At 42.1% G+C, this 15,122-nt stretch overlaps 1 protein-coding gene across 3 annotated transcripts in view; it reads left to right on the forward strand.

Moving 5' to 3' along the window:
• LOC106591140 (membrane-associated guanylate kinase, WW and PDZ domain-containing protein 2) overlaps positions 1–15,122 on the forward strand; it is a 401,362-nt gene that overhangs the window by 354,301 nt on the left and 31,939 nt on the right. For all 3 annotated transcript variants that reach the window (XM_082957127.1, XM_082957128.1, XM_082957129.1), the window contains exons 14-15: positions 2,740–2,831; positions 14,733–14,925. In XM_082957127.1, the coding sequence (XP_082813253.1) occupies positions 2,740–2,831; positions 14,733–14,925 (285 nt within the window). The remainder of the gene's footprint in view (positions 1–2,739; positions 2,832–14,732; positions 14,926–15,122) is intronic.

Genomic DNA, 15,122 nt, shown 5'->3' on the forward strand with positions numbered 1-15,122 from the left:
ACGAGAATCTTGTCTTTAAAATGGTGTAAAATAGTTTATTGTTTGAGAAAATTGAATTGTGGTATTTTAGTTGGTTTTGTATTTCGTGCTGTGCGATGCCATTGACTGTTGGCTAGGGGTTCTGCAGGCGGAACAGGGTTCCGCTAGCGGAACATCTGTCCTCAACAGGTTAATGTGGGTTCAATAGGTTTATAGACCAGTCTGAGATAACGTACAACTTTAAAGAGCCAAAGCCCCAACTCCCAGCGTACACGTTACAATTTGCTTTGGATATTAGTGACCACTGTCCTATTGTATGTGTCAAGGATATACAGATGCTTAGATCCAAACCTTGTTTTATCAACAAAGAATTAAAAAAATGACATTTTGGTGGCTTGTATTGCATCTATACCAAACCCAGAGTTGGCTCTGAACCACTTCTCAAATGTTTTCAATTGTATTGTAGATAAACATGCTCCCTTTAAAAATGGATAATTCAAAATAGGTCTTGCCCTTGGTTCAGTCCAGAGCTATCTGAAGTTTTACACACGCTGCCTGGAAGTCATACATTTCAAGAGTGTGCAAAGCTGTCATCAAGGCAAATGGTGGCTATTTGAAGAATCTCAAATATAAAATATATTTTGATTTGTTTAACACTTTTTTGGTTAGTACATGATTCCATATCTGTTATTTAATAGTTTTTATGTCTTCACTATTATTCTACAATGTAGAAAATAGCTAAAATAAAGAAAACCTTTGAATGAGTATGTGTTCTAAAACTTTTGACCGGTAGTGTACACCCTGTTTATGGTTTCAGAATTATCTTAGCGACAGAACTCAGGCTATCTTGACAGACGGGATTCAGTCTGAATTTCTTGAGATTCAAAAAGGTGTTCCTCAGGGTTCGATTGTGGGTCCATTATTGTTCACTCTGTAAATTAATGAAATAGGAAACACTGTTAATACTTGTAACATTCATCTCTATGCAGATGACACAGTTTTGCATTCTTGTGCATGATTTTGATTCACTTAAGTGTTACATACAAGTAAAACCATCTCATTCGGGTTTTCTAGGTCACGAAATGTTGACCCTGAGGACCTGCATATTTGCACTATAAAATGGAGCCCAAATTTAGCTTGTTTCTCAATATAAGTATCTTGGTGTCTGGATTGATGACAAGTTGTCCTTCGTAACACATATTGAAAATTGGACTATGAAGCTAAACAGTCCAAGCAAAACAAAAAGATATTTAACCTCTCTGGGACATGTGGGACGCTACACTATTCAACAGCCAGTGAAATATCACGGCGGCAAATTCAAAACAACAAAAATCTCATAATTCAAATTTCTCAAACATACAACTATTATATCCCATTTTAAAGATACACTTCTCATTAATCCAACCACATTGTCCAATTTCAAAAAGGCTTTACGGCGAAAGCATAATATTAGATTATGTTAGGACAGGGCCCAAACAAGAAAAAACACAAAGCCATTTTCCAAGCAAGGAGAGGTGTCACAAAAAACAGAAATACAGCAAAAATTCCTCACTAACCTTTGATGATCTTCATCAGATGACACTCCCAGGACTCAATGTTACACAATACATGTATGTTTTGTTCGATAAAGTTCATATTTATATCCATAAACCCCATTTTACATTGGCGCGTGATGTTCAGAAAATGTATTCCCTCCAAAACATCCGGTGAATGAGTACATCAATTTACAAAAATACTCATCATTCCAACCGGACAATAGCGTATTCATTACAGAGGAAAAAGAAGGAACGGTGCGCCTGCCTGCCTGCCTGCGCGCCTGCCTGCCTGCGCAGTAAACAAATCACTGGTCCCAGGCTTGAGACAGCTCTTATTCTCTTCCCAGTAACAGTAGAGGCATGAAACAAGGATCTAAAGACTGTTGACATCTAGTGGAAGCCTTAGGAAGTGCAAAATGACCCCACAGATACTGTAGTTTGGAAAGGCAAAAAGTTGAAAAACTACAAACCACTTCCTGGTTGGATTTTTTCTCAGGTTTTTGCCTGCCATATGAGTTCTGTTATACTCACAGACATAATTCAAACAGTTTTCGAAGAGTGTGTTCTATCCAAATCTACTAATAATATGCATATCCTACCTTCTGGGCCCGAGTAGCAGGCAGTTTAATTTGGGCACATTATTCATCTGAATTTCCGAATACTGCCCCCTGTCACCAAGAAGTTTTAAACAGTCAGATTTTGATGGGGATTTTTTTATTATGCTAATTGATTGATGTGTGAGCACGTCAATCGACTCTAAGGGGATTTTATTATCAACACTGCATGTGAATACTAAATGTGGGACGCTACACTATTCAACAGCCAGTGAAATATCAGGGCGACAAATTCACTCTTGCAATCGTATACTTTATACAGATTATTATTTTTTGTTGTTCAGCCTAGATGAAGGATATTGACTCTTAATCCAAATAGATTACAAATCAGTGCCGCATTCTTTCCTCTCTTGGCCATGGTAGTCTACGTTTGTGCAATCTATTTCTCTGTATTCAATTGTTTTGTCTATTTCTACCTCCTCTCTCACCTGTCTTTGTCTGTCTCCACCCCCTTTTTCCCCTCCCTATCCATCCCTCTCCGCTCCCTGTCTTTCCGCCCCTCCCTCCCTCCCTCTTCTCCGCCCCTCTCTCTCTCTCTCTCTCTCTCTCTCTCTCTCCATTCCTCTTCCCTCCCCCTGTCTCTCTCGCTGTCCCCCCTCTCCCCTCGTCAGGTCCAGAGTACCAGGATGTGGAGGTGCACCTGTTGAGGGAGAAGACTGGGTTTGGCTTCCGCATCCTGGGGGGAGACGAGGCCGTGCAGGCTGTGAGTCCGGACGCCCGTGACAAGGCTCGTATGGGACGGGCTGGACAACACACACACACACACCATATAATGCATACCTACATTTACATTTTAGTCATTTAGCAGACGCTCTTATCCAGAGCGACTTACAGTAGTGAATGCATACATTTCATTTCATGCTTTATTTTTTTTGTTCTGGCCCCTCGTGGGAATCGAACCCACAACCCTGGCACTGCACACACCATGCTGGCGTTGCAAACACCATGCTCTACCAACTGAGCAGGCCTAACACACCATAATACAAGCAAACTTAACAACATGTAATCCACACCTCACACAAGCATGTATATTTTCATTTAATACACCTGCTGCTGCCTACACACCTAACAGCATACAAACCGAACAACATATAATGCCCACCTAACATCATAAAATACACACCTAACACCATAATACCCACATACACTATAACACACACTTAACGTCATTTTACACACATATAATCACATTAAACCGGACGACTGTATAATCACGCTCTCTCTAGCCGACGTGAGTAAGACCGTTAAACAGGATATAACCTTTTAATGTTAATTCACAAGGCCGCAGAGCCAGACGTATTACCTGGACGCGAACTCAGAGCATGCGCTGGCAAGTGTCTTCACGAATATTTTCAACCTCTTCTTGACCCAGTCTGTAATATCTACATGTTTAAAGCAGACTACCATAGTCCCTGTGCCCAATAATGCCATGGTAACCTTTTAAAATGTCTATTGCCTCGTAGCACTCCTGTAGGAATGAAATGCTTTGAAAGGCTGGCCATGGCTCACATTGACACTCAAATTCGCATACCGCCCCAACATATCCCCAGATGACGCAATCTGCATTGCACTCCACACTGGCCTTTCTCACCTAGACAAGAGGGACACAAATGTGAGAAAGCTGTTTATTGACTACAACTCAGTATTCAACACCATAGCGCCCTCCAAGCTCATCAATAAGCTATGGACCCTGGGACTGATCACCTGCCTCTGCAACTGGATTCTGGATTTCCTGACAGGCCTCCCCCAGGTGGTGAGGATAGGGAACATCACATTTGCTACGCTGACCCTCAACGCAGGGGCCCCTCAGGGGTGCGTGCTTAATCCCCTCCTGTACTCCCTGGTCACCCACGACTACATGGCCGACCACGACCCTAACACCATTATATTGTTTGCTGAAGACATGATGGTGGTAAGCCTGATCACTGACAACTATGAGACCATCTACAGGGAGAAGGTCAAAGACCTGGCAGAACACCAAGTTCCTTGGTGTCCACATCACCAACAAACTATCATGGTCCAAACACACCAAGACAGTCGAGAAGGGGACATGACAACACCTTTTCACCGTCAGGAGACTGAAAGGATTTGTCATGGGTCCCCAGATCCTCAAAAAGTTCTACAGCTGCACCATCGAGAGCATCCTGACTGGTTGCATCACCGCCTAGTATGGCAACTGCTCGGCATCTGACTGTATGGCGCTACAGAGGGTAGTTCATACAGCCCAGTACATCACCGGTGCCAAGCTTCCTGCCATTCAAGACCTTTATACTAGACAGTGTCAGAGGAAGGCCCAAACAATTGTCAAAGACTCCAGTCACCCTACTCATAGACTGTGTTCTCTGCTACCACAAAGCAAGCTACTACAAAGCAAAGTCTGGAACCAAAAGGACTCTGAACAACTTCTACCCCCAGGCCATAAGACTTCTAAATAGTTAGTTAAATAGCTATCTGGACAATAACAAAATAGCTACCTGGACTATCTGCTTTGACCCTTTTTGCACAAACTTTTTTGACTCATCACATTCACTGCTGCTACTGTTTATTATCTATAACTTTATTCCTAGTTATATGTACACATCTACCTCAATTACCTGTGTAAACAGCCAAGTTATACTCATTGTGTATTTATTATTACGTGTTTTACTTTTCTATATTTTCTTTCTGTCTGCATTGTTGGGAAGGTCCCATAAGAAAGTATTTCACTGTTAGTCTACACCTGTTGTTTACGAATCATGTGACAAATACAATTTGATTTAATTTAAAAGGTCCATTATGTAACTTTTTGTACTACACAACTGATTTCAGATAGAAATGCGAGTTAACAGTCTGTCATTGTCATTGTCATTGAACGCAAATCTGATAAGCGCTAGATCCATTCTAAACTCAGCAAAAAAAAGAAACATCCTCTCACTGTCAACTGCGTTTACTTTCAGCAAACTTAACATGTAAATATTTGTATGAACATAAGATTCAACAACTGAGACATAAACTGAACAAGTTCCACAGATATGTGACTAACAGAAATGGAATAATGTGTCCCTGCACAAATGGGGAGTCAAAATCATAAGTAACAGATAGTATCTGGTGTGGGCACCAGCTGCATTAAGTACTGCAGTGCATCTCCTCATCATGGATTGCACCAGATTTGCCAGTTCTTGCTGTGAGATGTTACCCCACTCTTCCACCAAGGCACCTGCAAGTTCCCGGATATTTCAAGGGGGGAATGGCCCTAGCCCTCACCCTCCGATCCAACAGGTCCCAGATGTGCTCAATGGGATTGAGATCCGGGCTCTTCGCTGGCCATGGCAGAACTCTGACATTCCTGTCTTGCAGGAAATCATGCACAAAATGAGCAGTATGGCTGGTGGCATTGTCATGCTGGAGTATCATGTCAGGATGAGCCTGCAGGAAGGGTACCACATGAGGGAGGAGAATGTCTTCCCTGTAACGCACAGCATTGAGATTGCCTGCAATGACAACAAGCTCAGTCCAATGATGCTGTGACACACCGCTCCAGATCATGACAGACCCTCCACCTCCAAATGTTTTCCGCTCCAGAGTACAGGCCTCAGTGTAACGCTCATTCCTTCGATGATAAACGCGAATCCAACCATCACCCCTGGTGAGAGAAAACCGCAACTTGTCAGTGAAGAGCACTTTTTGCCAGTCCTATCTGGTCCAGCGACGGTGGGTTTGATGTCTGGTGAGGACCTGCCTTACAACAGGTCTACAAGCCCTCAGTCCAGCCTATCTCAGCCTATTGCAAACAGTCTGAGCACTGATGGAGGGATTGTGTGTTCCTGGTGTAACTCGGGCAGTTGTTGTTGCCATCCTGTACCTGTCCCGCAGGTGTGATTTTCAGATGTACCGATCCTGTACAGGTGTTGTTACACGTGGTCTGCCACTGCGAGGATGATCAGCTGTCCGTCCTGTCTCCCTGTAGCACTGTCTTAGGCGTCTCACAGTACGGACATTGCAATTTATTGCCCCGGGCCACATCTGCAGTCTTTATGCCTCCTTGCAGCATGCCAAAGGCACGTTCATGCAGATGAGCAGGGACCCTGGGCATCTTTCTTTTGATGTTTTTCAAAGTCAGTGGAAAGGCCTCTTTAGTGTCCTAAGTTTCACAGGTGCATGTTCATTAATTGTTAATTAAGTAATTAGTTAATTAATTAATTAACAGAAAATTCCAAATGGTCTACTACATAATGAACTATTACTTGGAACTGGAGCATTCGCCTTGTTGTATTCTAGAACAACCCTCAGCGTGAGACATACAGTGAATTTGTAAAGCATTTAGACCCATTGACTTTTTCCACATTTTGTTACGTTACAATTAATTAACAAATTAATACAACAAGGCGAATGCTCCAGTTCCAAGTAATAGTCCATTATGTAGTAGACCATTTGGAATTTTCTGTTAATTGATGCTTACACAACACCTCTCCAAGAGGGGAGATAAACCCTTCACCATGCTGTTAGAACACTTGCGGTATCTCAGAAAAGACTACACTAAATACAGCTACCCCTCCCCTTGGCCGGTCCTAAACCTTCAATGTTTGTAGATCTGTGAGTTGGAAGATTTAGCTGTACACTGTGGTAAATGCACTGAGTATACCACACATTAGGAACACTTTCCTAATATTGAGTTTCACCCCCCCATCCTTCAGAACAGTCTCAATTTGTTGTGTCATTGACTCTACAAGGTGTTGAAAAAGTTCCACAGGGATGCTGGCCCATGTTGACTCCAATGCTTCCCACAGTTGTGTCCAGTTGGCTGGATGTCCTTTGGGTGGTGGACCATTCTTAATTCACATGGGAAACTGTTGAGCGTGAAAAACCCAGCAGCATTGCAGTTCTTGACACAAACTGTTGCACCTGGCACCTACTACGATACCCCATTCAAAGGCACTTAAAACTTTTGTCTTTCCCATTCACCCTCTGAATGGGACATGTGCAATCTATGTCTCAATTGCCTCAAGGTGTTAAAATCCTTATTTAACCTGTCCCCTCCCCTTCATCTACACTGATTGAAGTGGATTTAATAATCTTCATCAGAAGGCACTTCCAGGATTCCCAGGTCCACAACAAATGTTGTTTTGTTCAATAAAGTTCATAATTTATGTCCAAATAACTCCTTGTTGTTCGCGTGTTGAGTTCAGCTACTCCGAATGTAGCAAGTGCACGGAAAATGTGATGACAAAAAGTTAAAAAAAAACTATTTACGTTCGTTCAAACATGTCAAACGTTGTATAGCATCAATCTATAGGGCCTTTAGGACATGAAGATTCAGTAATATTTCAACCGGATGGTTCCTGTGTCTTGAAAAATGTTTTGGAACAGAGGATCCTCCCTCGTGAATGCGCACCAATGAAGTGATGTCCTTCCCTGGGTGACCAACTTCCCAGCCTTCTCATTCGGTCTCTGTTCATCGTAGATGCCTCAAACAACTTTCTAAAGACTGTTGACATCTAGTGGAAGCCTTAGGAAGTGCAAAATGAATCCTTAGTCATGGTGTGTTCCATTGGCAATGACTTGAAAATAGCACAGCCACAAGATTTTCATTTCCTGCTTGTATTTTCCCTCAGGTTTTTGCCTGCCATATGAGTACTGTTATACTTACAGACACCATTCAAACAGTTGTAGAAACTTCAAAGTGTTTTCTATCCAAATCTACTAATAATATGAATATTCTAGTTTCTGGGCCAGAGTAGTAACCTGTTCAAATTGGGTATGTTTTTCATCCGGCCGTGAAAATACTGCCCCCTAGCCCAGACAGGTTTTAACAAGTGACATAAATAAAGGATCATAGCTTTCACCTGGATTCACCTGCTCAGTCTGTGTCATGGAAATAGCAGGTGTTCTTAATGTTTTGTATACTCAGTATATATATATATATATATACTGACAATTTCCATGATTTCCATTTATAAATAATTGGGTGTTTGGATCAGCAATTTCATTTTGATCTATCAAATAACTGATGGACACAGTAATATTTCAGTAGTGAAATGAGGTTCATTGGATTAACAGAAAATGTGCAATATGCATCAAAACAAAATTAGACAGGTGCATAAATTTGGGCAGCCCAATAGAAAAATAACATCAATATTTAGTAGAGCCTCCTTTTGCTAAAATAACAGCCTCTAGACGCTTCCTATAGCCTCTAATGAGTGTGTGGATTCTGGATGAAGGTATTTTGGACCATTCCTCATTACAAAACATCTCCAGTTCAGTTAGGTTTGATGGTTACCGAGCATGAACAGCCCGCTTCAAATCATCCCACAGATTCTCAATGATATTCAGGTCTGGGGACTGGGATGGCCATTCCAGAACATTGTACTTGTTCCTCTGCATAAATGCCCAGGTAGATTTTGAGCAGTGTTTTGGGTCGTTGTCTTGTTGAAATATCCAGCCCCGGCGTAACTTCAACTTTGTGACTGATTCTTCAACATTATTCCCAAGAATCTGCTGATATTGAGTGGAATCCATGCGACCCTCAACTTTAACAAGATTCACAGTACCGGCACTGGCCACACAGCCCCACAGCATGATGGAACCCCCACCAAATTTTACTGTGGGTAGCAAGTGTTTTTCTTGGAATGCTGTGTTCTTTTGCCGCCATGCATAACATCCCTTGTTATGACCAAATAACTCAATCTTTGTTTCAACAGTCCACAGCACCTTATTCCAAAATGAAGCTGGCTTGTCCAAATGTGCGTTTGCATACCTAAAGCAACTCTGTTTGTGGCGTGTGTGCAGAAAAGGCTTCTTCCGCATCACTCTCCCATACAGCTTCTCCTTGTGCAAAGTGCGCTGAATTGTTGAACAATGCACAGTGACACCATCTGCAGCAAGATGATGTTGTAGGTCTTTGGAGGTGGTCTGTGGGCTGTTTTTGACCGTTCTCACCATCCTTCGCCTTTGCCTCTCCGATATTTTACTTGGCCTGCCACTTCTGGCCTTAACAAGAACTGTGGCTGTGGACTTCCATTTCCTCACTATGTTCCTCACAGTGGACACTGACAGCTTACGACTCTGCGATAGCTTTTTGTCGCTGGATAAAAAACATACCCGATTTAATCTGGTTACCACCCCTACCCAGTAAGTAGAATATGCATATACTTATTACATATGGATAGAAAACACCCTACATTTTCTAAAACTGTTTGAATGGTGTCTGTGAGTATAACAGAACTCAAATGGCAGGTCAAAACCTGAGAGATTCCTTTACAGGAAGTGGCCTGTCTGACCATTTCTTGAACTTCTTTTCCATCTCTATCATTTACTAAGGATCTCTGCTCTAACGTGACACTTCCCACGTCGTCCATAGGCGCTCAGAGCCCGGGAAAAAACAGAATGTCGTCATTCCAGCCCCAGGCTGAAACACATTATCGCCTTTCTCAAGTGGCCGATCAAGGGACACTGGGCTTATGCGCATGACCCCGACCGCCCCCGCCTTTGGGATTTTTTCCTCTGTTTGCCGAAAAGGAGATTCCCTGTCGGAATATTATCGCTTTTCTACGAGAAAAATGTCGTAAAAATTGATTTTAAACAGCGGTTGACATGCTTCGAAGTACGGTAATGGAATATTTAGAATTTTATTGTCACGAATTGCGCCATGCGCGCGACACTTCTTTACTATTTCGGATAGTGTCTGGAACGCACGAACAAAACGCCGCTATTCGGATATAACGATGGATTATTTTGGACCAAACCAACATTTGTTATTGAAGTAGCAGTCCTGGGTGTGCATTCTGACGAAGACAACAAAAGGTAATCAAACTTTTATAATAGTAAATATGATTATGGTGAGTGCTAAACTTGCCGGGTGTCTAAATAGCGATCCCGTGATGCCTGGGCTATGTACTTAGAATATTGCAAAATGTGCTTTCACCAAAAAGCTATTTTAAAATCGGACATATCGAGTGCATAGAGGAGGTCTGTATCTATAATTCTTAAAATAATTGTTATGCTTTTTGTGAACGTTTATCGTGAGTAATTTAGTAAAATGTTAGCGAATTCCCCGGAAGTTTGCGGGGGGTATGCTAGTTCTGAACGTCACATGCTAATGTAAAAAGCTGGTTTATGATATAAATATGAACTTGATTGAACAAAACATGCATGTATTGTATAACATAATGTCCTAGGGTTGTCATCTGATGAAGATCATCAAAGGTGAGTGCTGCATTTAGCTGTCTTCTGGGTTTTGGTGACATTATATGCTGGCTTGAAAAATGGGTGTCTGATTATTTCTGGCTTGGTACTCTGCTGACATAATCTAATGTTTTTCTTTCGTTGTAAAGCCTTTTTGAAATCGGACAGTGTGGTTAGATTAACGAGAGTCTTGTCTTTAAATGGCTGTAAAATAGTCATATGTTTGAGAAATTGAAGTAATAGGATTTTTAACGTTTTGAAAATCGCGCCACAGGCTTGCAGTGGCTGTTACGTAGGTGGGACGAATTCGTCCCGCCTAGCCTAGAGAGGTTAACTCAGTCACCGGCACACCCCCAGGGACAGACAAGACCTAGCGTCATGAGACAGCCTTTTTCTGTCATTCCGAATAAAAACCCCACCCAGGGTTACTTTCTTGAGACCAGGCCTCCACTCCATTACGAGTTGGCCAATAGGTTTGACCCTGCATCCCTCTACTTAACTTTAACCATACCACGTGGTTAAACTTTTAGACTATCGATACCGACAGAATAATAACAAGTCTTTGATATTAATTAATAGTCTGCAGCTAGAAATTTGATATCATCGAACGCGAAGACCGACGAAACATCCATTCTATAACGACATTAATGAATGTCGCTTTGAAAGATCCATTCTAACCAAGAGAGAGAGAACTCTCCAACAGGACAAAAACTCTCCAACAAGGATCACGACGACACACTGAGCGTAAATATATATTGATTGCAATTGTTCCCGAGTGAGTGAGCGTTCATGTGCAAAGGATTAGCATATCAATTGTTAACCTCTTACATCTAGACGTTCCGCTAGCGGAACACCTGCTCCAATATCCAATGATGGGCGTGGCGCGAAATACAAAGTCCTCGAAAATCCCAAAACTTCAATTTTTCAAACATATGACTATTTTACACCATTTTAAAGACAAGACTCTCCTTTATCTAACCACACTGTCCGATTTCAAATAGGCTTTACAGCGAAAGCAAAACATTAGATTATGTCAGCAGAGTACCCAGCCAGAAATAATCAGACACCCATTTTTCAAGCTAGCATATAATGTCACAAAAAACAAAACCACAGCTAAATGCAGCACTAACCTTTGATGATCTTCATCAGATGACACTCCTAGGACATTATGTTATAGAATACATGCATGTTTTGTTCAATCAAGTTAATATTTATATCAAAAAACAGCTTTTTACATTAGCATGTGACGTTCAGAACTAGCATTCCCACCGAACACTTCCGGTGAATTTACTAAATTACTCACGATAAACGTTCACAAAAAACATAACAATTATTTTAAGAATTATAGATACAGAACTCCTTTATGCAATCGCGGTGTCCGATTTTAAAATAGATTTTCGATGAAAGCACATTTTGCAATATTCTGAGTAGATAGCCTGGCCATCATGGCTAGCTATTTTGACACCCAACAAGTTTGGTAAAAATTAGATTACCTTTGCTGTTCTTCGTCAGAATGCACTCCCAGGACTTCTACTTCAATAACAAATGTTGGTTTGGTTCCAAATAATCCATAGTTATATCCAAATAGCGGTGTTTTGTTGTGCATTCAAGACACTATCCGAAGGGTAACGAAGGGTGACGCGCTCGGCGCGTTTCGTGACAAAAAATGTCAAAGTATTCCAATTCCGTACTTCGAAGCATGTCAACTGCTGTTTAAAATCAATTTTTATGCAATTTTTCTCGTAAAAAAGCGATAATATTCCGACCGGGAGTTGTTGTTTTCGTTCAAAGACAGAGAAAGTTAAATGGACTCTTCTCGTGCACGCGCGCACCAGTGTCATTGTTCTCAGATCGACCACTATCCAAATGCGCTACTGTTTTTCAGCCATGGCCTGCAAAGTCATCATTCAACGTTCTGGCGCCTTCTGAGAGCCTATGGGAGCATTAGAAAATGTCACGTTACAGCAGAGATCCCCTGTTTTGGATAGAGATGATCAAGAAGGCCAAGAAATGGTCAGAGAGGGCGCTTCCTGTTTGGAATCCTCTCAGGTTTTGGCCTGCCAAATTAGTTCTGTTATACTCACAGACACCATTTAAACAGTTTTAGAACCTTTGGAGTGTTTTCTATCCAAAGCTAATAATTATATGCATATTCTAGTTTCTAGGCAGGAGTAATAATCAGATTAAATCGGGTATGTTTTTTATCCGGCCGTGAAAATACTGCCCCCTATCCATAACAAGTTAATATTTATCAACTCTGTTGTGCCTCCTCAGCTGCCCTTTTATGACCCTTTGTTTAAAAAGCCGCCATGCCGGTTTAGCCCACTAGGGCACATTACTCTACCAATTCTTTGTGACGATAATTATGGTTTGTATACTTTCTGTGAATTACTTTGTTTAGTAAATAAATTATTTTAATACAGTTGATGTATGGATGATTTAGTAAAGACTGGGTTCGTGCAGATACAACAATTAACGACGTTTGGAATGAGACTGACGCGAGGTAAAATTCACCACTTAAACCAGAAGATAATCGGTCAGATACTATAATATATAATGTTATAATAGAGGAAAGTTATATTAGGAAAATTATAACTTTGTAATCTGAATATTTTCCTTGGTGCCCCGATCTCCTAGTTAATTACAATTAAACGATTAATCAGTTTAATCGCGTGATAATAATTACAGGGAGTTCTTTTGATAAACATGTCTTCAGTTAATGGTGTCCAAAGACACGACTATAATTATATATATATATATATATATATATATATATATATATATATATATATATATATATATACACTGCTCAAAAAAATAAAGGGAACACTAAAATAACACATCCTAGATCTGAATGAATGAAATAATCTTATTAAATACTTTTTTCTTTACATAGTTGAATGTGCTGACAACAAAATCACACAAAAATAATCAATGGAAATCCAATTTATCAACCCATGGAGGTCTGGATTTGGAGTCACACTCAAATTTAAAGTGGAAAACCACACTACAGGCTGATCCAACTTTGATGTAATGTCCTTAAAACAAGTCAAAATGAGGCTCAGTAGTGTGTGTGGCCTCCACGTGCCTGTATGACCTCCCTACAACGCCTGGGCATGCTCCTGATGAGGTGGCGGATGGTCTCCTGAGGGATCTCCTCCCAGACCTGGACAAAAGCATCCGCCAACTCCTGGACAGTCTGTGGTGCAACGTGGCGTTGGTGGATAGAGCGAGACATGATGTCCCAGATGTGCTCAATTGGATTCAGGTCTGGGGAACGGGCAGGCCAGTCCATAGCATCAATGCCTTCCTCTTGCAGGAACTGCTGACACACTCCAGCCACATGAGGTCTAGCATTGTCTTGCATTAGGAGGAACCCAGGGCCAACCGCACCAGCATATGGTCTCACAAGGGGTCTGAGGATCTCATCTCGGTACCTAATGGCAGTCAGGCTACCTCTGGTGAGCACATGGAGGGCTGTGCGGCCCCCCAAAGAAATGCCACCCCACACCATGACTGACCCACCACCAAACCGGTCATGCTGGAGGATGTTGCAGGCAGCAGAATGTTCTCCACGGCGTCTCCAGACTGTCACGTCTGTCACATATGCTCAGTGTGAACCTGCTTTCAACTGTGAAGAGCACAGGACGCCAGTGGCGAATTTGCCAATCTTGGTGTTCTCTGTCAAATGCCAAATGTCCTGCACGGTGTTGGGCTGTAAGCACAACCCCCACCTGTGGACGTCGGGCCCTCATACCACCCTCATGGAGTCTGTTTCTGACCGTTTGAGCAAACACATGCACATTTGTGGCCTGCTGGAGGTCATTTTGCAGGGCTCTGGCAGTGCTCCTCCTGCTCCTCCTTGCACAAAGGCGGAGGTAGCGGTCCTGCTGCTGGGTTGTTGCCCTCCTATGGCCTCCTCCACGTCTCCTGATGTACTGGCCTGTCTCCTGGTAGAGCCTCCATGCTCTGGAGACTACGCTGACAGACACAGCAAACCTTCTTGCCACAGCTCGCATTGATGTGCCATCCTGGATGAGCTGCATTACCTGAGCCACTTGTGTGTGTTGTAGACTCTGTCTCATGCTTCCACTAGTGTGAAAGCACCACCAGCATTCAAAAGTGACCAAAACATCAGCCAGGAAGCATAGGAACTGAGAAGTGGTCTGTGCTTACCACCTGCAGAACCACTCCTTTATTGGGGGTGTCTTGCTAATTGCCTATAATTTCCACCTGTTGTCTATTCCATTTGCACAACAGCTTGTGAAATTTATTGTCAATCAGTGTTGCTTCCTAAGTGGACAGTTTGATTTCACAGAAGTGTGATTGACTTGGAGTTACATTGTGTTGTTTAAGTGTTCCCTTTATTTTTTTGAGCAGTATATATATATATATATATATATATATATATATATATATGCTAATATAGATTGTCATTGAACAGATTGTGATCGGGGCGATCATAGAGAACACTCCTGCAGAACGCGACGGACGACTTCGACCCGGGGACGAGCTCATCTCCGTGGATAAGATGGTGGTTGCTGGGAAACCACACAGATACGTGATCGACCTGATGCACGCCGCCGCTCGCAATGGCCAGGTCAGCCTGGCGGTCCGGAGGAGAGTCCACTTCCCCAGTGAGTAGTGTACACTACAGAGTAGACACTAATCACCATCATAATGTATTGTACAGTACTATACACTATACACACCTTACAAAATATTCAATGGCCAGGTCAGCCTGATGGTCCGGAAGAGAATCTATTTCCCTGGTGAGTAGTGTACACTACAGAGGGAGGGGCAAAAAAACACACTCTCTCTCTTTCTCTCCCCC

Source organism: Salmo salar, chromosome 10 (genome assembly GCF_965601325.2).
Source record: "Salmo salar chromosome 10, fSalSal1, whole genome shotgun sequence".
NCBI classification, from domain to species: Eukaryota; Metazoa; Chordata; class Actinopteri; order Salmoniformes; family Salmonidae; genus Salmo; species Salmo salar.